This window comes from Chiloscyllium punctatum, chromosome 4 (genome assembly GCF_047496795.1).
Source record: "Chiloscyllium punctatum isolate Juve2018m chromosome 4, sChiPun1.3, whole genome shotgun sequence".
In the NCBI taxonomy this organism is placed as follows: domain Eukaryota; kingdom Metazoa; phylum Chordata; class Chondrichthyes; order Orectolobiformes; family Hemiscylliidae; genus Chiloscyllium; species Chiloscyllium punctatum.
The window spans coordinates 14,886,032-14,912,109 of NC_092742.1; the positions used below are offsets into that span (position 1 = coordinate 14,886,032).

The 26,078-nt window shown below is 42.9% G+C and overlaps 1 protein-coding gene across 31 annotated transcripts in view; it reads right to left on the reverse strand.

The window, feature by feature from the left end:
- nrxn3a (neurexin 3a) overlaps window positions 1–26,078 on the reverse strand; it is a 2,037,428-nt gene that overhangs the window by 128,482 nt on the left and 1,882,868 nt on the right. For 14 of the 31 annotated variants that reach the window (XR_011960406.1, XR_011960405.1, XM_072568146.1 and 11 more), the window contains 2 exons: window positions 13,247–13,339; window positions 9,047–9,360 (listed from right to left, as the gene is read on the reverse strand). Coding sequence is in view for 27 of the 31 variants with exons in the window: in XM_072568146.1 (XP_072424247.1) it covers window positions 9,047–9,360; window positions 13,247–13,339 (407 nt within the window). In the remaining 4 variants the exon portion in view is untranslated. The remainder of the gene's footprint in view (window positions 1–9,046; window positions 9,361–13,246; window positions 13,340–26,078) is intronic. The other 17 variants (XM_072568150.1, XM_072568147.1, XM_072568145.1 and 14 more) reach the window with 2 other exon arrangements.

A 26,078-nucleotide genomic window follows, 5' to 3' on the forward strand; every position in this document is an offset into this window, starting at 1 on the left:
CACACACATTCACAGACACACACACAGCCACATTCATACACAAACATAGATACACAGACACACACAGACTCTCACACACATGCGCAGAAACACATACATGCACACTCACATACACACATACACTCACTCAAATACACACAAACATACTCACTCACTCACACACATACAGACACACACACACACACAGAGGCACACACACTCACACAGACAGACAGATCAACACGTACATACAGACGCATGCACACACACACACACACACACACAGGCACACATGCACACACACACTGACACAAACACAGTCACAGACACACACATTAATATAAACACACACTCACATATACACACATATACACTCACATATACATGCACACTCATATATACACACTCTGACATCACAAACATGCACTCACATACACATAGACACACACACACTCACTTACATACATACAGACACACTCACTCATACACACACACTCCGTTTCACACAAACTGACACATACACAAACTCACTTGCATAAACATACACACACATGCACACTTAGTCTCTCTCACACACACACACCCATGCACACACATACACACACATATACAGACTCACATATGCAGACAAAGACACAGCGACACACAGTTACACATGCATACAAGGACATGCACTGTGACACAGGAAAAGGTTTGTGTACACACAGGGACATGCACAAAGACACACTCGGGGACACTCACAGAGACATGCACACAGCGAGACCAGAACAGAAACATATACAGGGACACACAGGGCACGCACACATATGGACCACACATGTACAAGGATCTGTGTACATAGGGTCATGCATGTACAGGGACAAGTGCACAGGCAGTGACACTGCACAGAAAGGCACATCCGCACAGACCGATGCCGTGAACATGGTAATGTGGGCTTCAGCCCGCGCCTCAAGTTGATTTGGAGTCTGTCAGCCTTTTGTATTCAGAGTGAAAGAGATGAGACAATGAAGGTAACCCCAAAAGGAGCTGCAGTGCACTCACACTGCTCAGAGTTTGGAGGAGCCAGTGTTGGACTGGGGTGGACAAAGTTAAAAATCACACCACACCAGGGTGGAATATAACTTTGCAAAAGTGAGGACTGCAGATTAGAGCCAAGAGAGTGGTGTTGGAAAAGCACAGCAGGTCAGGCTGCATCCGAGGAGCAGGAGAATTGACGTTTCGGGAAAAAGCTTTACATCAGGAATCAGGAATTTGTAACTTTGTCCACTCCTCAGGAACCTCGTTGTTTTAATGTACCAGGCGAAAGGTAAACTGAAATGTCATGTGCTTTTTCCTTGTCAGTGACAAGGCAACCTTTAGTCTGAACTGCCTTTGGTGTGGACGGAGACTGAGACACAAGTGTGCACCGATCCGAGTTGACTGAGGAGTGTGAGAGAGTGTCCTGAAACGCACCAACAAAAGCAAAAGGAGTTCTGGGATTTACATATTAATGCATCGAAACCTGCAACTCCATTCTAAGTGATTAAAGACTTAACAGCTGTGGGAAAAGATCTGCCACCCTGCCTACCCACAGCATGGCCACACAGAGATCTAGGTGTGTCCAATACAATGCGTCATTTGTAAGACAATTTGATCTTTTACTATAAATTCTGTGTCTTGCGACAGGAAAAGCCAGTTGCAATGAAGACTTTTTTTGCAGTGAATGCAACAATTCTTGGGGAAAGAGTTGTCAGAGGCAGGCGAAAAACCCACCGTTTCCGCACTGGAGCACCGACACTCTGTCAGATCGTTTCTGTTGTCAAAGGAGAAAAGGAAAGACACAGCGGTATCAGAAATCCAAGCATCAGCCAACGCACTTCGGAACCTCCAAAAACAACAGCCTGCCCGCTGAGAGTTATTGCTTTAATATTGCGAGGGAAGTGGCTTGAATTACTGAATGCCTTTCTGCAACGATTGCAGTCATGCTGGGAATGTTTTTCAAATCCCCTGACATTTATTGTCTCGCAGTAAAAGAGTGTTTATGACATGGTTATAATAACACAACTCCACAACGTGGAAACTGTTCGAGGAAGGATACCACCCAACGTCGGCCTTCCCAGGAGGGCTGACAGGGATCCAGGGAACTGCAGGAAACTCAAAGAAAACATGACAGTCATCAAGATCAACTGCATGGGAAAAGGCCCCTCAGTCCATTGAGCCTACCCCTGTTAGCAACAGCTCATTCTAATCCCATCTCCCAGCACTTAGAGTTACCGAGTCAGTCAGTTCAGCCAGTCCATGCCCACAATCCTAAACTAAACTAGTTCCACCAGCCTACACTTGGCCCATATCCCTCCAAACATTTCTTATTTGTCTACTTATCCAAAAGACTTTTAAACATTGCGTCTGCGCCCGCATCCATGGAAACACCTTCAAGTTCCCCTCCGAGCCATTCACCACCTGAATGGAAATATCAGTTTTTATCTCCGGAATGTGACTTGAAAGGAGTTCTGGGATTTACATATTAATGCATCGAAACCTGCAACTCCATTCTAAGTGATTAAAGACTTAACAGCTGTGGGAAAAGATCTGCCACCCTGCCTACCCACAGCATGGCCACACAGTGATCTAGGTTTATTCAATACATTGCATCATTTGTAAGACAATTTGATCTTTTACTATAAATTCTGTGTCCTGTCATCCTGCTCCACTAACTACCTGATGATGGAGCAGTGCTCCAAAAAGCTTGTGCTTCCAAATAAACCTATTGAACTATAACCTGGTGCTGTGTGATTTTAAACTTTGTCCACCTCAGTCCAACACTGACATCTCCCCATCGTGGAAATAGATCGCCACTCCTTCACTGTGGCTGAGTCAAAATTCAGGAACTCTCTCCCTAAGGGCAATAAGTGCTGACTCAGCCAGCGACGACCACATCCCTAAAATTAATTTTTCAAAAACTACTCCTGGAAGTTCGTTCCACACATGAACCACTCTTAGTGCAAAAAAAAATGCCCCTCATGTCCTTTTCAAATCTTTCTCTTCTCACCTTAAAAATATACCCCCTCCTTTTGAAATATCCCACATCAAGGAAAAGACACTTTATCTATGCCCCTCATGATTTTATAAATCTCCAATGCTCCAGTGAAAAAAGTCCCAGCACCTCATCTTCCGCCTGGGAACCCTCCAACCACAAGGGATGAACTCAGATTTCTCCAGTTTCCTCATTTCCCCTCCCCCCCCCCCCCCCGAAATGTAGATTCTCCTGCTCCTCAGATGCTGCCTGACCTGCTGTGCTTTTCCAGCACCACACTCTCGACTATAATATAAATGCTGCTCCCTCTACACTTCAACAGCTCAGATGAAGAGTCATTTAGACTCAAAACATCAGCTTGCTCTCTCTCCACTGATGCTTCCATGACTTGCTGTGATCTCCAGCATTTGTTGTTTGCAGTACAGATTCCAGCATCTGCAGTAATTTGCTCCTACGTCCTGTTAAGTCTGTTCAGTACTATATCCACATCCTTCTGGTAGTTGTGGTGAACAGAACTGTGCACAAAATTCCAAATGTGGTCTAACTATAGCTCTGTACAGCTGCTACATATCTTTGTTACGCAATGTAACTTTTATTTGAATTTCTTGTTATCTGACTGTAATGTCAATACTTTGACTATGTCTTATTTCTGACATGTTTTTTAGACATTGTAAAGTAATGCGACTACTTTTTTTCATTCCCCTTTTTAAAACTAATATCTGTACCTAAGATGGTGCCATAAGAGGCAACATTGTAAAGGTTTTCAATGTACTCCTGTACTTGAGTTGAATTGAATTGAATTTATTGTCACGTGTACTGAGGCACAGTGAAAAGCTTTCTCTTGTGAGCAATACAGGCAGATCACAGAGTTAGGTAGCATACAAAGTAAATAATAGGTAAACAGCAGCAAAAACAAAAACACAGGTACAGGCGAATACTAAGAGCTTGTGAATACATTCAGTATTGTGTACATGTGACAATAAAGGATATTCTATTCTAGCTAATATCTGTCTAAGTTTGCTGTGCACCGAGTCCCACTTGAACTCCTGAGTCTCCTATTTGACAAGCTTGGTCGAATGTACCTCCAGTGCACACGTGTGCACCTAACTTTTGCCTTCGCTGCCTTGAATTTCCCCGATTTTCAGGACATGGACCTACATGCAAGTATTCCAAGACAGCAGACGGAATCCTTCCACCTCTCTGTGCCCTTGAGTAGGTTTCAGAACACTAATTCTCCATGCTTCACTGTGATCTGCAAAAACACAGGCTTGATCATAGCACAGGGCGTTGATGTATCTTTTCCCATTTTACAGTGCAGAACGCCTGATCAAAGAGCATCATTTTATGGTAAATTTGATACTGCTAATGCAATTACAGTCACAGAGTCATAGAGATGTACAGCACAGAAACGGACCCTTCGGTCCAACTCGTCCATCCTCAACAGATATTCTAAATTTATCTAATCCCATTTGCCACACCCCTCTAAACTCTTCCTATTCATACACCCATCCAGATGCCTTTTCAATGTGTAATTGTACTAGCCTCCACTACTTCCTCTGGCAGTTCATTCCATACACGTACCAGCCTCTGCGTGACAAAGTTGCCTCTTAGGGCCCTTTTAAATCTTGCCCCTCTCACCCTAAACCTATGCCCTCTAGTTTTGGACCCTTCCACCCAAGGGAAGATACCTTGTCTATTTAGCCTATCCATGTCCCTTATGATTTTATAAACTTCTATGAGGTCGCCCCTTAGCATCCGACACTCCAGGGAAAACAGCCCCAGCCTATTCAGCCTCTCCCTGTAGCTCAAGTTCTCCAACCCTGGCAACATTCTGTTGAATTCACATCCATTTACTGACCTGCCTGGAATACCAACATTTAACCCTCCTCAAAAGAAAACTCTGCACAATCCTACAAATGAAAGAAAGAACTTTTCATGATGACTCCAAGTATTTTTGTAGGCAGTGTGAAGTGCTGACGTCGTGGCTGCAGGAAATTCAGGAACACATCAGAACACAGTAAGATCCAACCAATAGCAATGGGCGGCTCAACAGTTTTGTTCCACACGTGACGGAAACTGGCAGAGTGATTGGATTTAAGATCCTGACCTCTGTATGGCCTTGACCACAAATTCCCCTCAGGAGTCTGGAAAATTGGGGACCTCCTTCACCAATCAAGTGTTGCAACTTCCCGAAGCTCAAAGGAGTATCATTTCCACTCATTTTTAATTTGATTCATTCAAAGGATGTGGGCGCTGCTGGCTTGTTTGGCATTTATTGCCCATCCCTAGATACTCAGAGGGCAGTTAAGAGTCAACCCCATTGCCATGCGTCAGACCGGGCAAGGATGGCATATGTCCATCTGCAAAAGGCATTAGTGAACCAGGCGGTTTTATTTCTCTGACATTTGACAAAGATTACACGGTCATCATTAGAGTCAGAATTCCATCATCTACCCTGATGGGATTTGAACTCAGGTGCTCAAATCATTAACTGTGTCTCTGGATTAAGAGGAGAAAGTGAGGTCTGCAGATGCTGGAGGTTAGACTCGAGAGTGTGGTGCTGGAAAAGCACAGCAGGTAGGGCAGCATCCGAGGAGCAGGAGAATCAACGTTTCGGGCCAGAGCCCTTTCATCCTCATTGCTGATGAAGGGCCCTGGCCCGAAACGTTGATTCTCCTGCTCCTTGGATATTGCCTGCCCTGCTGTGCTTTTCCAGCACCACACTCTCTGGATTAATAGTCTAGCAACACTGTCAGTAGACCTTCTTCAAACTGCATCATGAGGTGCAAGTTACTGAGCTGGCAAATTTGCATCTGTCTGCGATAAGTTAACTGCTCAGACACTGTCAGCTTCAGTTAATGCAAAATTATATTGAATTTATAAAAACATGTCATTTACCAAATTGGTCTATGTTGGTGTTTATGTATCTCCCACCAAACTCCATATACCCAATTAGCATTGTATTCTCCCTTCTGTGTTATGGGAGACAAGGGAGTTGAGGATGATTGGATTAGCCATAATCTCACAGCAGAGTCCATGGCTGAAATGGCCCACTTGGGCTCTAATGTCTTATAGTCTTGTACGTTTTCTACACTTTCAATTCATCTCTGTTATTTGTTCCAATTACTCTATATGAGAGCAAGCTCCATGTCCTTACTCCTCTCTGGAAATCGATTTGCCCCAAATTCCCTCTTGAATGTATGTGTGACAAACGTTTCTTTGTGATCTTTTAGGTTTGGTCTCTTCCACGAGTGAAAACAACACTTTGACAATTACCATGTCAAACTTCATCATTGCATAATTGGAAAGACCTTCATCAAGGCTTGTCTTCTTGTTTCCAGAGAAAGGGGTCTCAGAAATGTTCATCCTTTCATGGAAACAATAGTCTCTCAGTCCTAGTACCATCCTTTCCCACTGCTTTGACAAACTGAGTCACACCTTTGCCCTTTGTTATACTTCAGTTTCTCATTTGTCACTCGTTTTGTATTCATTCTCTCCTTACCTTGCTGTCACTCAACACAATCAGAATCAACTGAGGCAATCAAGAGGTCACTGGATGACTATTTGGATAAAATGGTGCGCAGGAATATGGGGGAAAGGCAGGAGTTGGTTACCAGGTGTTGGATACAAGTCTAGCGAGGGGGCTGAATGGCCTGCTTCTACACTGTGGCAAAAGTGAGGACTGCAGATGCTGGAGATCAGAGTCTACATTAGAGTGGTGCTGGAAAAGCACATCAGGTCAGGCAGCATCCGAGGAGCAGGGAAATCCTGCTTCAATGCTGTAACAGTTCAGTGATTCTGTAAGAATCCCGATGTCTCACAGCAGATATGGAGGCCAGATAGCCCAACCTTCCTGTGTCGGCTGTCTGGTACAGCTATCAAACCATCCCCACTCCCTGCTGCTCTTTCCCTGTTACCCTCCAAATGTTTTCAGCAACTGGGAGAAAGTGAGATCTGCAGAGTCAGATTTGAAACGTGTAACGCTGGAAAAAGCGCAGCAGGTCAGGCAACATCCGAGGAGCAGGAGAATCGACGTTTCAGGCATAAGCCCTTCCTGATGTCATTTGAGTAATGAATATTGACTGAGACTTTGATGCATTTTTTTCTCTGCTTTCTTTTAGTTTGTCTCGAGTTTTGCTCTTTTCTTCAGTGCCACACTTTTCAACCCTCCAAAAGTTTCCCTTTCTAATTTTTATTGAACTTCCTTTCAAACTTTACCATTGAATCTGCTTCTCCCCTCCATCTCCCTTTTCTGTCAAGGTATTGTTGGCCATGAAAACACAAAAATAATCCTGAAACTAAAACAAAAATTGCTGGAGAGGTTCAGCAGGTCTGGCAGCATCTGTGGAGACAAATCAGAGTTAGCATTTTGAGTTGAGTAGGTTCTGAGGAAGGGTCGAGATTAGAGTGGTGCTGGAAAAGCACATCAGGTCAGGCAGCATCTGAGGAGCAGGAAAATCGACGTTTCAGGCAGGAGCCCTTCATCAGGAATGAGCTCATTCCTGATGAAGGAATTTTGCGTCAAACGACGATTTTCCTGCTCCTCAGATGCTGCCTGACCTGCTGTGCTTTTCCAGCACCACTCTAATCTTGACTCTGATCTCCAGCATCTGCAGTCCTCACTTTCACCCTCTGAGGAAGGGTCACTCAACCCAACTCGTTAACTCTGATTTCTCCCCACCGGTGCTGCCAGACCTGCTGAGCTTTTCCAGCAATTTCTGTTTTTGTTTCTCATTTACAATGTTTTAAGTTCTTTCGATTTTTACAAAAACATTTCTGCTCATTTGCTCTTTTTCTTTAGCAAATTACCTTAGATCTGTGTCAATTGATTACACCTACTTGTACTGGTCAAACAAGATGCCCCCTTCCTCTTCCATTGAAACCCTCTGTAATTACAAGCCTTCAACACTTGGAATAGATTTTCTCCAATCTTTCTCTGCTTTGTGAAGTATAACATTCAATACAGGGCAACCTGGCTTATCCGAACAACATGGGTGGGAAGAACTTTGTTCGGATAATTGAATGCTTGGATAATCAAATGTTCGGATAACACAGTTTTTACCGAAACATTGGGGACCTTGAGATCTTGTTTGGATAATGTTCGGGTAATCGAGGTTGCACTATAGATGTGAGAAAGATTATTAATTTAATTATTTTCAATTGCAAGTACATTCATTCAGCAATCAGAAAGGTCTGGTTCATTGAGGTGGTGGCTATGAGGGCAATTACAAGTCAATTTTTAGAACAGGATTCAAAACAGCAAGCAAACTTCATAGATATTTTCTAAACAAACCATTCAGAGATGCTCTGACACACCTCTGCAGCAGATGGATTTGAACCAAGGCCTCTTAGCTCAGAGGTAGGGACACTACCATGGCACTGCAAGAGCCCCAAAGCAAGTCTCCTAAACCTAATTGATACCAAATCCCCTCCATCATGACAATTCCTGATCTCTATACTTGCGGACAAATAGGAATGTAAGAAGTTAAAAAATAGGAGGAGGAGTAGACTATTTGGTTCCTTTAGAGGACTCTGCCAGGTCCATAAGATGATGTTTGAAGGTCTATCTCAATTCCATTTCCTGCCTCTATCTGCACATCCCCCTGGTTCCCTCAAGTCCTAAAACATCATTGGTCTCCAACCTGAATAAACTTAACGATTGAGTACCCTCCCTGAGGAAGCAAATTCAAGATATTCTCAACTTTCTCAGTGAAGATATTTCTCATCTCACTCTCAAAAGGCTTACTCCTCATTCTGAGACCACAATCCTGGGCTCCCAAGACAGGGGGCAACAGCCTCTCAGCATCTGCCCTTGTGAGAATTTCAGTGAGATCTCCTCTCATTCTTTTGAAACCTTCTGAAAGTGTTTTCTCACATCACCTTTATGTCTTTTGCATTTTTGCTACAAAGCTATGGCTTCTTGTTCCTTTACAAGGGGAATGGCCTCCTCCTGTGCCTATAGGGATGCCATGTCATCAAACAAAAACCAAGGTTAATAACCAAAACCCTCCATAAAACAACAAAACGGCATTCCCAACGGAGAAGAGGAATTACCGGGTTGACCTTCATTGTTCCTCGGACCTTCCTGGCTGTGGTAGTTGCCATTGTTGTGGTTGTCGCCATGATGGTGGTGGACATCTCAGCCGGTAATGTGGTCGCCATCGGCTGGTTGACAATCACCGGGGCCACCTCTCCCACCAGCCTCACGGTTCCGTTGACCTTGACATTGGGATGGCTCTCTGCTGCCATGTTAAGGACCTTTAAGCCATTGTAGTAAAGGCCAGACATTTGTCCCTGGAATGGACGACTCCTATTCTTCCCCCCAATTGTAATCATAGCCTGCGTATTGAAGATTGTCAGCATGCGGCCTGGAAAAGAACAGAGGTATTACTGTATTCATTGGCTTGGGGCTCTGATCTTGAAGGCACAACCACTCAAACCAATGCACATTATGTATGTTGAAATGATCTCAAGATAAGAGCATGCATTACTTTTCTTCAGGCTGCACATAACATCCTCTCATACAGAACGTTTGAAGTGTGACATTCAAAAACAAGAAAGTTGTTTTCTTGAAAGGACAAATGCAATGCAGGCAATAAAAGCCTCTCTGTCAAGCTTATCGGTGCCGCACAGAGCATTAATCTTTCATATGCACTTTTCCTTTTATTCTGACTGGATTTGAGATGTTCTCTGATTGGGGATGATGTGAGAACTTTACATTACAATTATGAATAAATTGGGAAGGGAAATTGGAAACTAAAGTTACCTGTCTATGACTGCGACATGGGAAAAACAATGATATATCTCATTCCTTTGCGTCTAACACTGTCATTTACCTCATTTAGCAGCTGCACTGACATAGCTTGCAAAAGGATGTAATTTGACTGCGATATGTTTATGCACTGATATCCTGATGAGGTCATGCTTTCCGCCACTGGAATTGTGCATGCTGTGCACTATTCTTGTCTACGGTTGTGCACGGTAATCGAGCACATGTCTGTGCATGCAGGCATACTGTCACCTGCACCTTGCTCTAAAGGGAACCTGGACAGATGTCAGAACAGTAGCAACAGAGCTCCGATTGACTCAACAGCCTGTGTGGGACCTTGATCATTTCTGAGTGTTGCAGACTGGCAAGGTCCAGGAGTACGTGCTGATGGATGCTTGGGACAGCTGCCAATGCACGCTGAGGAAAGACCATCGTCTGAGGTCTTTCTGCCGAAGTTAAATGGGAGTCCACGCAGTTATTGGAACCTCCTGGTGCCTTAAGTTCATGTAAACACAGGCTTGTATGTGTAAAAGATGCCTTTGGTTTGTTGGATAGAGTCAAACTCTGATGTTGCTTTGATACACTACTGTACAAAACCGAACTGCAATTGCGATGATGCGCCCAGATGTACACATAAGGCTTTTTTTAATGAATGAAGTATACTTTTGAGATTAAAGAAAAGTCATTTTTGAAAGTGCTAGAAGCTCAGTCTCTGACCCAGTTGTGGGCCTTCACTCTGCCAGAGAGTGTATCCATCCCTCAGTAAAGTGGGGTGTGCAGTACAAGTTAAGGCAAACCCGCTACATATGAGTGACAATGTGAGACCTGTGTAGCTGTCATATCTCCAGGAAGCTCTCAATGACATGGAGATGCTGACTCGGTAGAAAAACGCTGCCTTTTAGAATTATTGCTATTTAATTGTCTTTGCATACAGGCATTGTCAGATCTAAGGGTGCATCATGTATTCTAATTATAAAATAGTTATCCACAATAAAGCTCCAACCACCAGGGGACTATCGAAAAACTCATTAAAAATGCTCTTTCTTACAGCCTATCCCTTGTCAAGAATTATACTTTTACTTTCAATGCCGTGTCATGCATCACATTTGCATTTTAAAGTACTTCATCTTTGGAATGTTAATTCAGATCAACTTGACATCATTTTTAAAGAATTCTTCCAGCAATTATTCGTGATTAAATGACTTTGACAAAAAGGAACTAAATCAAAACTTAGATCAAAAATTTTAAACGAATTCCTGAAATCAAAAATTCCTTTTGTAAAGCAACAAATATATAACACGAGGATGGTCGAAAATGTGGTGAAAATCTTATGCTAATATAAAGCTTTGAAGTTGTGATGCGGGATTTATTTACATGAAATCTCTCCAGACAATGTTTTAACTGAGAGGCTCATTTCTGTGACTCTCTCATCAGGATCAGTGACGTCTGTTTGAGCTCCATTTCAGAGACTCGAGAACACTTCCAGTCTGGTGACAATGCGGGAAGTGCTGTAGAGAGGCCAAAGACCGTGTCTAAGGGTTACTATCCAGACTGTTCTAGTGGTTGAGCTTCAGCCTCCAGGACTCGAACATGAGCAGTGCGGAAGAAAAATAAAATGGAACAATAAAAAGATATCACTTGGGAGGTGCAGAAGGTAAGAGGCACTGGAAAGCGAGACATGTTGCCAAACCTTTTCATCTTGCTCTCATCAGGACACATGCAAGAGTGCCAAATTTCAAATGGTCACTAGAGGGGAAAAAATGCAAGCCAACCTTGATTGGCTGAGGTGTCACCATGGAGAGAAGGAGGGAAACTATAGGCTCTCCAATTCAAAAAAAGGATGCAAAACTTGAACATATGCCTTTTTGTTCATAGGGCCCCTGCATATGAATATATGGTTGTTCTAGCAGGTCTAAATGAACCACATTATGAGCTCCACTGATGATCTTAAATTGGTTAGTCAGGCATTGGTTGTTTATATTATTGACATGGTTGGGATTGTTCAGCGAGTCCTGTGCAATAGCTGAATTACAGCACACATCTTTCTTTCCAGTATCTTTTTATCATTTTCATTTATTGGTTGTGTAACTGTGAAAGACTGTGAATGGGAAAGTAGAAGGTGGTTTGGCTATTAGTAAATTAAATGATAGCCAGAATGTGGAGGAGTTGGTGTTGGACTGGGGTGGACAAAGTTAAAAATCACACAACACCAGGTTGTAGACCAACAGGTTTATTTGGAAATACAAGCTTTCAGAGCGCAGCTTCTTCATCAGGTAGCTCGTGGAGCAGGAACATAGGACACAGAGTTTATAGGAAAGGATCATCGTGTCATACATATTGAACAAACCTAGAAAACTCTAGAAGATGAAAGACTTAACAGCAATCTAGGTTTGTTCAATACATGACATCAGTTGTATGACACTATGATCCTTTGCTATAAATTCTGTGTCCTATGATCCTGCCCCAGTAGCTACCAGACAAAGGAGCAGCACTCCGAAAGCTTGTACTTTCAAATAAACCTGTTTGACTATAACCTGGTGTTATGTGATTTTTTTCAACTATGTAAATTAAATAACTGAGTGGTCATTGCCTAACCAAGAGACGATTGGTGTGAGGTGGGAAATCATGGGGTGAAATCATCAGTTATGTGACCAACTAGAGTCGGCAAGCTCATTTGTACTTGCCTCTACCTTGGGCAGATACTGAGCTTTGCAAAGTAAGAAGGGCAGGGGGTGATCTCGCTCTTCGCAACACCATTAATAAACAGACGTAGCCACTTGTGGAATCTTGTGAGAACTGTACACAATAGTAACTACCTTTAGCCTCAGATCACTGTCATCACTCAACATACACATAAACAGTTTCTTTTGTTCTACAGCATAATTTTAAGACATAAGCTTTCACAAGTTTACAAGAATCAAAGAGAATAAAACGCATATAATAACCATGCATGCATCCATTTGAATATTAAGTCTGAGTCATATTAATGTTTACCTTACAATGAGTGTTAAAGGGACTTTAATGATCGGGAACTTGGGTAAAAGGTGATATTAAGTAACACTTCATTTAGGTTAATTTGAGGTTTCTTATAAAACATTAAATTCTTCAATTGGATGTAAAGTGTTCACTTTAAAAGCAAGCTTATTTTCTGCACATTTACCCAGTGAATTATCATGTATTATGCAAGTTACAATTCACCTTTTTAAGAATTTCATGCATAATTTATTACGAAGCCAAAGGCTGACAGTCCCTTTAACTACAGTTTAATGATGATGAATTATAAGGGTGATTTATCAATATAAAATGAAGTGACTCCATACAAGTTATAAATTACATTAAGTCAAGACTTTTGTTCAATATACATGATTATTTTTTTAATTACTGTTTTTTTCAAATAAGACTTTAATGCAAGCTTTAGATGTTTGTTTTAAAAAAGAATGAACAGAACAGAAAGCGTTAAAGTTAAACTTTTTAATGGAGTTTACCTTTCTCTTGTAGCCACTCATCAAATACTATTCCTCTGAATTTTTTGGGGATTTTCGTTTTAGCAATCGCCAGGCGTTCATTATCAATGTTTCCTTTAAAGTTTAAAGAGACAGCTTAAAAAACATCTGGAAGGTCAAGGGTTAGTTGTTAACATCTTACATTTTAATTACAATTTTTTTTGTTGTGATTGAGATTTATAATGTGTAATATTGAGTTACCACACTTCTAACTGACTCTGCAGACCCTCAGCATGAATAGAATGTCGAGTCTGCAGCAACACTTAATTGCCACTGTTATTTTCCTCAGTGCCTGTCACGAGGGATAGCAATTTAACTTTATTTTTATATGAAGAAGACATCCTTGCCTTTAAACTGCTCTAACTGTTCTACAAATGCAGATTCCCAAATCCAAGCATTTTTTAAGAGGGAAGCAATCCTAATTTATAACTTTCTCAAGAATCGCTGTCAGGAATAACCTTCAGAAATTTCAGCAATCCTCCTTATTTCATTCATCTTTAACATTCTTCACCAAGTGCTGGTGGCTGTGCCTTCAGCAGCATTCCAGGTCTTAGGTTTTAGTCAGACCAAAACTTGAAGTTATCTGATGAACATCGCCCCTCAAACATCCATCCTATTTTAAGAACAAACTGACCTCATGTACTCTTCTTACTTCTTTGGCTTTTCTTTTCTTATCCATTCTCAGAATGAGGGTATTGCTGACTAGGCCAACATTTATTGCCCTTCCCAGTGGGCAGTTAAGAGTTAACCACATTGCTAGGGGTCAAGAGTCACATATAGGCTAGACCAAGTAAGGATGGTAGTTTCCTCCCCTAAGGGCATTAAGTGAACCAGATGGGTTTTTCCAATAATCAACAATGGATTTGTAATCATCATTAGACTCTTAATTCCAGATTTTTTTTCCTCCACTGAATTTAAATCCTACCATCAGCCATGGTTGGATTTGAACATGGGTCCCCAGAAAATTAGCTGGGTTTCTGGATTAACAGTCCGGTGATAATACCATTAGGCCATCACCTCCCAGCCTCCAGCAGCTTCAGTTTGGTCCTTTTGTCTCTGACATGTGTATGTGTGTGTTTGGGAAAGACAGAGAGTGTGAGAGATTGTATATATAACAGTGTACATATGAATGAAAGTGACTGTTCAATTGCATGAAAGAATGCTTGTGACTGAGAATGCATGTGAGAGAATGATGTTATGCGTGTATGTCTGTGAGTGAGAGTGTCTGAGACAGATAGTATGTGTATGTGTTTATGTGTGTGAGTGTGAATGTTGATGTGACCGTTAGTATAAGTATGAATGTGAGAGAGAATGAGAACTTGTGTGAGAGTGTGTGCCCCGGTGTGTGACAGTTTGTGTGTATCTTTATCAGAGAGAGAGAGATTGCGTACTCGCACATGTGCGTACTTGTGTGTGTATGTACGTGTGGGAGAGAGAGAAAGAGAGAGTGTGTGAGTCTGTGTGTGACGGCTTATGCACATGTGAGTGTGAGCATGTTTGTGTGAGACTGACAAACAAAATGTGTAAGACTGAATGTGTGTGTGCATGTGTGAGAGTGCGTTTGAATGCCTGTATCAGTGTGAGACTGTGTGCGTGTGTGTGTGTATATATGTGAGTGTGTGTCTGTGTTTGTTTGTATATATGTGTATGTGTGTCTGTGCGCCTATGTCTGTGCCTGCATGAGAAATAGAGTTATGAGAGATAGAGAGTGTGCATGTTTTTTTTTCCCACATCCATCTTCGACCTGAGATCTGACTTGCCAAACCTCGAGGCTCTCCCTGAAGTTTCCAGGAATCAAAGATTAATCTCCATAAATAGGAAAATACAAGTCTTCCATCTTCTCTACCAGAATGCTGCTGTAAGCAAACTCAGGGGCAAAATCACTGAGTCACGAAACAAATAAAGTACATTTTATAAAATAAATTCTTTGAGCTCCATTAGTTATGCCAAATATTGGAGAAAATTAACAGTCAAGGTGAATATAATTGTTTAATAGAGAGTCTATTCCCCTGCTGATTGATGATGGGAAGGTAGTGAGCCCAGACAATGGTCCAATGATAATTAAGGGATGGCAAATTCAGACTGAGATGAGGAGGAATTTCTTCTTTCAGGAGGTTGTGAGTCTTTGTACCTGTTTGCCAAAGAGAGCTCTGGGGAGCAGAGTCCTTGCATGGATTTAGGAATGAGTTACATGGATTCTTGATCAGTTGGGGGTTCAGGATTATGGAGAAAGGGCAAGAAAGCGTGGAATCAGCAAGGGGCCGAACAGCCTACTCCTGTTCCAATTCCTTATGGCGTTCACAGTCTTAGAATGAAAGTGGGGCAGCTGAAGATGAGAGGTCAATTGACAAAACTTGCCGGAACAACTCGAGGCCAGATTATGGCTGAGAAAGAGCGTACCGTCTCTCCTGAGTCATAATTACAAACAGAATTGTGAGCATTTCAAAATCCAGGTTTATTTATTTTCCCTGATCTACTCGCATACATCTGAACGCACACCAAAGGCCAAAGGCCATTCGGCTCCTCTAGCCTACTTCACCAACCCTAAGAACATGGATGGTCTGATTGTGGCACCAAATCTACTTTCCTCCTTCCCCCTCTTCCAACTCCCTTGTTGGTCAAGAACACATCAAACTCTGTCTTAAAAATACTTAGTAGCCTCCCCACAATCACTGTAGTGATTGTAACGAGATCAGCCGAGTCGATCTTATAGAATATGAGTTCCTTGATTGGAACTGTTAACCTGGTCTCCTCAGGAAGCCCTGACAGAAATAAACCGGAATGTCAGGGTTTCTGTCACTCTGGGAGCTGGCTCTGTGAGAGCTGGAGCAGTGTCAAGTAATATGCACATGTGAATAAAAGGTGACCCGGTGATGGGACACCTGCCTCAGTGGAGTTATTTCACCGACAACTTTCTGAGGCAAGATAAATTCCTCCTCATCTCCATCTTAAATGGTAGGCCCTTTATTTTAAAATGGTGTCCCATAGACATGCTGGACATGCACATGGACAACAGTGAATTGAGGGGTGTGTAGGTTAGGTTATTTTATTTTAGATTAGGTATAATCCTCAGCACAACACCGTGGGCCGAAGGGCCTGTTCTGTGCTATATGTTTCTATGTTCTAGACGTGAGTCTTTTCCGTAAGGGGAAACATCATACTTCACAATTTTCTTCAATTGCCTCCTCCCCCATGATACAAAATCCCAATGACAAGTCCCCAACTTTGACTATTGCCCAACCTTAATGTATGAGCAAAGGCCAGGAAGAGTATAGAGGCTATCACAGCTCAACCATTTACACATTCAAAGAACCACAGAGCCCCTAGAGTGAAGAAAGATACCAACCCTCTGAAGAACATCCCAACCCAACCTCTACCCTATCTCCAGATTCCCTATTGCTAATCCACCTAGCATATACATCCCTGAACACTATGGGCAATTTAGCATGGCCAATTCACCTAACCTGGACATCTTTGGATTGTAAATGTGTTGCTGGAAAAGCGCAGCAGGTCAGGCAGCATCAAAGGAGAAGGAGAATCGATGTTTCGGGCATAAGCCCTTCTTCAGGAATGAGGAGGGTGTGCCAAGCAGGCTAAGCAGTCCTGAAGAAGGGCTTTTGCCTGAAACGTTGATTCTCCTTCTCCTTTGATGCTGCCTGGCCTGCTGCGCTTTTCCAGCAACACATTTTTAAGCTCTGATCCCCATCACCTGCAGTCCTCACCTTCTCCATCTTTGGATTGTGGAAGGAAACTGGATCACCCGTAGGAAACCCACACAGACACAAGGAGAACGTGCAAACTCCACACAGACAGTCACCCGAGGCTGGAACTGAATCCAGGTCCCTGGCACTGTGAGGCAGCAGTACTAACCATTGAGCCACCATATACTTTAACAAAAGAGCTGGGGCTGTCCAGGAATAGACAACCAACTCCTTCTCCCCCCTCAAAGGTCAATCTCCTAACGCGCCAACTAGCTGAGGTCATTCAATTCAGCACATAAAGGGCAATAAACAGCATGATATTCCTAACCCTTGACACCTCATGAGATTCAAGACTTCTTTCAAGATTTTTTTCCAGAAAATAACAGTGGAATTTAGTGACCTACATTGTATTATATCATTTAAATAACTTTTAAAAGACAAATTAAATTGGAATGAAATTTTCCCCTCGTGGAAGAAGCAATTGCAGAGCAAAACAACACTTTGCCTTCTTCATAAGACCTTAAAAAAGAGATATTGTCATTTTAAAATGCATTGTCATGGTCAGGCGACAATTTCCCAGGGTCTATAAAAAATGATTTATTTTATCTTTTAATCATTTTAATGGACTAAACATGCATAGTCATTCCATTTCATTTTCCTTATAAATTGCACTTTAAAAAACATCAGGCACACAGCAGACAGATGTTGGGGTCCTGCTATTGTGCTTATCCAATGAACACTCTGAGTCCAATAGCATGCAAACTTGTCACGGCACCACATTCACTTTCTCAACATCCCCCAAAAGTCTTTCTTGTTTTCAGACAATAAAAAAATTATACCATGGTTCACTGCAATATCTTTTAAAGTAAATGTTTGAAAATGTTTGCTTTAAGTTGCTGGCCATTTTTGGTGTGGCGTTTTATTTCCTGTGAAACATTCCCAGTTGTAACCCTGGATGGAAGTGACCAGAGTCATGCTCCTGATTGGGGTGTTTTCAGGATGCTGGGGTCCAGGTGGACAGGAGTTGGGAAAAGGGGTGGAAGAAAATCTTGTACCATTTCATATCTCAATTGCAATCAAATATTTGCATCTGGAGTCTGAGGAGTGGAGGATAAACTAGAATCAAATCCAGACACTAATGACAGAATCCAAGGCTAGACCATGGTATAAATTCCAAAAACCAATCACTTTGATAAATATTTCCATTGAAAGGACAAATTCCATTTTGGTTGCACCCTTTTCATTGTCAGTGAATTAGCACTGGATACAGCAAGTGAGACAAGGTTCACGTTACTATTTGTACTGCTTTAACCCAACTTAAAATTGAAATGACCACAGAGGCACTGACAAGTTGCTTTTACAACCTCTTACTCAATGGGCATCGCCAAGGATTCAAATCATTCCAGGAAGAGAAATTCATATCAATATTATAAGGGACGGCAGCATTTTGAGGATGGCCCTCGATGGTAAATTCTTCCACAGGCCATGTGAGATCCATCCGAATACACTGACTTTAATCTGTCAGGAGTTACATTCTAGTGAGCCAGCAATTAAATTCCACACTGGAGACAATGACCTAAAGATCCAAGTATCCTCCAGAAACCATGTGTTAGTCTCCAATATCCATGTTACAGTTACCATGGGAATTCAAACCAAGTATCTTTTAAAGAAGTGGGAACAATGAGTGAAACCTTGTGAATATTTGGGTGAGAGTCCAGGTAAAACACTCCAGTGAGACAGGAACTGATTATTCATTTTCTTGACTGTAAGTTAATGTTTTATATGTACCTGACTTTCCAACAGCCTTGTGGCTCTTTTGGATAATTTCATATTCCTGAAGATTTCTGTGAGCCTTTGATAGAGGTGGGGATCTTTGAAACCTTGTTATTTTATATGTATATGTAAGGACTGGAGGCAGAGTGTTTATGAAGAGAATAAAGGTCCTGTTTGTCAATCCGACCAAAAGTCTATTAATATGGGATGACCGCCAAACGGAGCATAATTCACTCAACGTTAGATAATCTCCTTCTTGTATCGGGAAGTTTCAAGGCCATCTTGTGACCTGCATTGTCAAAACTGAAGAGTGAAGTTGCATGTGATTTTTTTTCTGGTGTTTATCTTGCTTGCTCGTGTGAGAATCTCAGCCCAGTGTACACTGAAGCTTTCAGTTCTACTCTCCCCTTTCCTGCAAGCTAGGACCAAGCCTGTATCAGCCACTCCCGTCATCAGCTCAACTCACTAACAACTCATCCATCCTTGATGGTTCCACCCTCCGTCCTATCACCAGTTGTAATTCTTTGCCTCAATCTTCAGACCCTAATGGAACTCTTGTACCTTGTCCCATGCAATACGCAGCAACCCTTCCTTGTGTCTCAAAACACATTTGACCTTGATGATGTCTACCCAGGAGTGTGTTGGAGTCCAGACCCCTGAGACCATTGCCTGGCAAAACAAATAAATTCCCGTCTTCCACGGTTAGCCAAGCTTATTGATTCTGTTAAACTTCCTCCTCCAAAAATAACACACCCATCAACAGCTAGACTTAGTGCTACTGTTTTCTTACTTTACAACTTTTGATGATATCCTGACCTTAGTAACTTGATCTTACCTAAAAAAGAAAGTAATAAATGCTTCCACTTGTCAAGGACTAGGCGAACTGCTGGACCGTATTAGAATGCGATGCAGCAGGACATAAAGGAGACTGTTTCAGGAGAAGGCAATTTTACAGTTTTGAGCCAAATCACACCACACTGCAATGTTGCAAATGGGGGATAATTCAGAGTAAAGTGCAATCTGAGATCGCCTACTGAGTAATGGCAACTCAGATCACAAAGCAAAGCCCAACATCCCAGGAACAAAGCCATTCCCATTGAATCCCAGTCGTTAAATGGCAAAGCAAGATTTTCGAAGGCTATCACTGCGATACTAACAGATAATTACAGACACTCCTTCTTCTTTAGCCTTGATAGCAACAATACCGACATGTTGTCACCAATTATATACTGGGAGCAGTAATTGCACAGACTCAGTGCTGCAGCTGACCTTTCCTGTAGCTGTTCCTTCGATGCTCAGATCCTTCAGTGAGACAGTGGACGTATTATTAAGTATCATTTTCTCTCAATGTGTTTCTTTGTCTGCCTTCGGCAATTGGCAGGCTGTAATTTGCCGAGGTGCAGTAAGAGTTGACCATTAAAGCTCAATTGTCATGTGGCCTTTCCAATCACACAATCTCAAATTCAGCTTCTTTAGCCTCCCATCAATACATCAACAGTGGAACAAGAGGAAGCCCATTCAGATTCATGAGCCCATTCCACAATTCAATGAAATCACGGACAATCTGTATTTTCACTCCATTCACTTACCTTGGGGAGGGAAATGGAGTGACAGTACCCTTTATATTGCAAGAGCTAGCAAAACTGCATCAATGCCAGGCTCTAAAGTTGGTCTGGCATCTCCACCCAGTCTATCAATTCCTGACAAAATCCTGAAAACTAGACAAAAGCGAGGACTGCAGATGCTGGAGGTCAGAGCCAAGATTAGAGTGTGGTGCTGGAAAAGCACAGCAGGTCAGGCAGCCTCCGAGGAATAGGAAAACCGACATGTCATTCGTGATGAAGGGCTTTTGCCTGAAACGCGCTTTTCCTGCTCCTCGGATGCTGCCTGACCTGCTGTGCTTTTCCAGCGCCACACTCTAATCTTGTCTAAAATCCTGACAACGTCAGTCAAACCACTGCTTTGTTTTCAAAACCCCATGTAACACAGGTCTTGTTTACGTCATCCCTTGTCAAGCTAACTCATGGAAATACCATAACACTCTGATGCACAAACACGGCATTTTGCTCAAGGCTGACGTTAAACATTAGTGTCTAGAGGAGCTGCAGGGCTTTTGCCCGAAATGTCGATTTTCCTGCTGCTCGGATGCTGCCTGACCTGCTGTGCTTTTCCAGCACCACTCTGATCTAGAATCTGATTTCCAGTGTCTGCAGTCCTCACTTTTGCCTGATGTTAGACATTACTGAGAATGCGCAGGGACTTAAAGGGCAGGATATCTTGCTGCAATTATGTAGGGGTTTGCTGAGAAAACATTTACTGCAGTACACCAGAACGAAGGGGCACAGCCTCAAAATGAGGAGGAGCAAATTTCGGACTGAGCTGAGGGGGAGCTTCTTCCCCTAAAAGGATTGTGAATCTGTGGAAGCAGTTGAGGCTACCTTGTTGAATGTTTTTAAGGCACAGGTAGATAGATTTTTGAGCAGTAAAGGAATTAAAGGTAATTGTGAGAGGGTGGATAAGTGGAACCGAGTCCTCGAAAAGACCAGCCATCTTATTGAATGGCGGAGCAGACTTGAAGGGCCAAATGGCCGACTGCTGTTCCTAGGTCTTTTGTATTAGTTCACCTACTCAAGGAATGATACCTATGCCTCAGTAAGGAGTTTCTACTAGCGATTTCCTCGATCGATTCCTGGGCATGAGGGGGTTGTCCCTATGAGGAGGGGTTGATTTGATGGGAGCCTGCATTCTCTGGAGTTGGAGGTCGCCTATTGAAGGAAAGATCTGATCTGTCATGTTGCAGTTGTCGGTGAAGGCCACTTTTGGAGGAGCACGTACAGTTCTGGTCTCCTCATTATAAGAAGAATGTTATTAAACTGGAAAAAGTGCAGGAAAGCCTTACAAAAATGTTACTGGGGTTTCAGCTATAAGGTGAGGCTAGGACAATTTTTTTCTGGAGCATAGAAAGCTGAGGGGGTGACTTTAAAGACGTTTATAAAATCATGAGAGGCATAGATAAAGTGAATAGACAAAGTTGTTTTTGTTTCCCAGGGTAGTGGGGGTGCAAAACTAAAGGACATCGTTTTAAGGTGAGAAAGATTTTCTACACACCTAAGGGATGTGTTTTTCACACAAAGGGGGGTGTGTATGTGGAATGAGTTGCCAGAGGCAGGTGCAGTTTCAAATTTAAAAGACATTTGTACAGGTACATGAATAGGAAAAGTTTAGTGGGAGATGGGCCAAATGCAGGTCAAATGGGACTAGTTCAGTTGAGGAGATGTTTCGGCATGGATGGATTGAGTTGATAGGTCTGTTTCCATGCTGTATGACTCTATAGTTTAAAATTTGTGACGGCCGTACATACTGGAGCACAATCTTGGATTGGAGAACCCCTCTCTCTGTCTCTGTGGGACAATGTGGGGAACCATCAAGTCTGGCCATCCCAAGCTGATGGTTGGGGTCGGTAGGGTTTCCTCATGGGAATCATTGTCACGTACAACCCCACAGCTCTCCTTTCCCTCATTATACGGTCACCTTGTTGTGCTGGTTATCTTTAGACCTGATGTCCAATTCTGCCTGGGAACCTCCATCGGCGCAGGATAGGGTATGATAATGACTCAACAGATTAGGATGTTGGCACTGTATTGGCAAATTATGTGGCAGTGTGAGACCACCCACCTAGCTCCTCTTACCCACCCCCAGTCGACAGATTGTCACCTCCTCCAGACCCTACTGTGCAGATTATAGCAATGCACTTACACTGTACATTGCACAGGTTTCCTACTTCTGTGAACAGAGATTCAGCCTGAGGTTCCTAATACATGTGGTTTATTACGCTCTGGGGACCTATTCTGAATCTTATCCTTCACTTTTATTCCTGGCTCCTCATTTTAAATCCTTTGAATGACAGGAGTTCTGTTCAACTAATGTGAAAACAGGCTGCAGCTTATTACCTGCTTAAATCACAGCTATTAAATTGGTGAGTGTGTGTTTTGCATCTTATAGCTTGTTTCTGTTATTTATGGCAGAGCAGCAGTTTACTAATCGTTGGGAGTTCGGAAACACCTTCAGTTTGTCCTTCAATTGAAGGAAGAAAAATCCCCAGGCTTCTCTTCAAATCCCAGCCACCTCTGATGTGGAAGGCTGAAGGGGTTGAGCAACCTTGTGCTCCTCTCGCCTTGGCGTTACTGTCTCACACCAGGTCGTTCAGATCAACAAACCAACCCTGGTTCCCGCTAACCTCACATCAGCCTCACATCAACACCTCTATTTCCTCAGGAGGCTAAGGACAATCGGAATGTCCACAAAGAGTCTCACCAATTTGTACAAGTGCATCACAGGAAGTATCCCAACTGAATGCACGGAATGGCGCTGCTCTGCCCAGGACCCAACAGAGAGTTGTGAACACAGCCCAGTCCATCACACAAACCAACCTTCCAGCCACTGACTCCATCTATCCTTTTCACTCCCTCGGAAAGGCAGCTAACTTCATCAGAGACCCCTCCCACCCCGGTTATAATCTCTTCCAACCTCTTCCATCAGGCAGAAAACACAAAAGCTTAAACGTACGTACCAACAGGTTCAACAGTTCTCCCCCCACCATTATGGGTGGACATCTCAAATTTTACATTTAGAATCTCTACCGTGTGAAAATAGGCCATTCGGCCCCACAGGTCCACACCCAGATCTTCCCACCCAGACCCGTCCCCCTAACATATCCCTGTAATCTTGCATTTCCAATGGCTAATCCACCTATCCTGCACATCTTTGGACTGTGGGAAGAAACCAGAGCACCCAGAGGAAACCCACACAGACACGGGGAGAATGTGCAAACTCCACACAGACAGACACGCGGGGGTGGAATCAAACCCAGGTTCCTGGTGTTGTGAGGCAGTAGTGCTAACCACTGAGCCACCGTGCCACTCAACTCAATGTTGATTTTGTTCTTTGTGCATCTTCTCTGTAACATTGTATTCTTTGCTCTGTTCTATTAAGCTACTGCAATTTGTATGGTATGATCTGTCTGGACTGCATGTAATACAAAACTTTTCACTGTACCTAGGTACACGTGACACTAATAAATCAAATCAAATTTAAGTCAGCCTCTCTCTCTGTATGCCAGAATTCACGTGTCATATCTCAGAGCTGATTCGCTTGGAAGCCTCCACTATGTATTGTCCATCAACCTGAGTCTATCCAAAACTCTGCTGCCTATGCATCCATCACCCCTTCCTTTCCTCACTGACCTGTGCTGGCCAGCAGCACCTCAATATGTAAAGTTATTGAGCCTGTTTTCAAATGCCTTTGTTTGCTTGCCTCTCCCTGTCTCCGTGACCTCCATTAGCCCTGAAGATCTCTGTGATTTCACCCCCACCGATATTCTTGCTCAACCCTGGTTTTTTTTTTCATTCCATCATTGGTAGTTGCAAAACGGGGCCCAAATCTGCAGAATTCCTTTCCACCCACTTTTCACGCACTCTCCCTCTTTCGAATGTTGCTCCAACCCTGACCCTCGGGCCAATATTTCAGTCAATTGTCTTATTATCTTCCAAGTGACTCAGCCAAATTTTATTTGAATGTTAATCCCTTGAAGTGCCTTGAGGCATTTGGCTGTGTTAAAGGCACTATATAAATGCAAGTGTAGTGGAGGAGGTGTACCCTCCAGATATGTATCAAAGTTCCCATGGCACCTATTGCAAAGAATAGTCACTATCATTTAAAGGTAATCATTGATCTCATTACTCTCTATGGAAGGTTTTTGAGTGTAAATTCATAGATGTTGTTCCCAATTTTACAACAGTGACTGTTGTCCAAAATTAAACTGCGGTACAGTGCAAAAGGTTGCTTTGGGATCTCCTGAAGACTTGCAAAGTGCCAGCGAAATGCAAATTTGATTTTAGCTCATTAGAGGTAATGGGTCTCAGGAAAGATACACAGATACTGGAGGCAGTCTGGAGAAAGCTCACCAGGCTGATCCCAGGTTTGGTGGGGGGGGGGGGTGGGGTGGGGTGGGGGGGGTGGTGGTGGCTGCCGTGTGAAGAGACGCTGAATAGGTTGGGCCTCTACTCAATGGAATTTAGAAGACTGAGAGGTGACCTTATTGAAACAAACAAAAGGCTTAGGGCGTAGATGGGGGAAGGTTATTTCCTCTTGTGGAAAAGTCCAGGACCAGAGGGTGCAATCTCAGAATAAAGAGTTCCACATTTAAGGTGGAGAATCATAGAGTCAGAGAGCTATATGGGATGGAAACAGACCCTTCGGTCCAACTCATCTATGCTGACCAGATATCCTCAACTAATCTAGTCCCATTTGCCCTCAAAATTCTTTGTATTCATATTTTAGTTGTTGTACAGTCAGTTCCGCTATAACGCGGTATTTCCATTCTCATGCAATCCCGTGTTATTAAAAAAATCACGTAATAAGCAGCACCATTTAAACTAATGGGGCTAGAATCACGTTATAACCAATACGCGATTTGAAACTTGGCGCTTTGGAAACAGTGTCCCCAGTTCATTGATCGTGTTGTTGCAAATTCACAATAATGAAACAAATGTCATAGCAGAACGACCTGTAATTGTACCAGCTTCCACCACTTCCTCTGGCAGTTCATTCCAAATACACACCACCCTCTGTGTGAAAACGTTGCCCCTCAGGTTCCTTTTAAATGTTTCCCTTCTCACATTAAATCTATGCCCCCTAGTTTTGGACCCCCCCTAACCCTGGGGAAAAAGACCTTGGCTATTCACCCGATCCATGACCCTCATGATTTTATAAACTTCTATAATAGAAAATAGGTGCAGGAGTAGGCCATTTGGCCCTTCGAGCCAGCACCACCATTCATTATGATCATGGCTGATCATCCACAATCGATATCCTGTTTCTGCCTTATCCCCATAACCCTTGATTCCACTATCTTTAAGAGCTCTATCTATCTCTTTCTTGAAAGTATCCAGAGACTTGGCCTCCACAGCCTTCTGGGGCAGAGCATTCCATACACCCACCACTCTCTGGGTGAAGACGTTGCTCCTCAACTCTGTTCTAAATGGCCTACCCCTTATTTTTAAACCTCTGGTGTCCTCTGGTTTTGGACTCGCCCATCTGTGGAAACATGTTTCCTGCCTCCAGAATGTTCAATCCTTTAATAATCTTATACGTCTCAAACAGATCCCCTCTCATCCTTCTAAACTCAAGGGTATACAAGCCCAGTCGCTCCAATCTTTCAACATATGATCGTCCCGCCATTCCGGGAATTGACCTCGTGAACCTACGCTGCACTCCCTCAAGAGCCAGAATGTTCTTCCTCAATTTGGAGACCAAAACTGCACACAATACTCCAGGTGCGG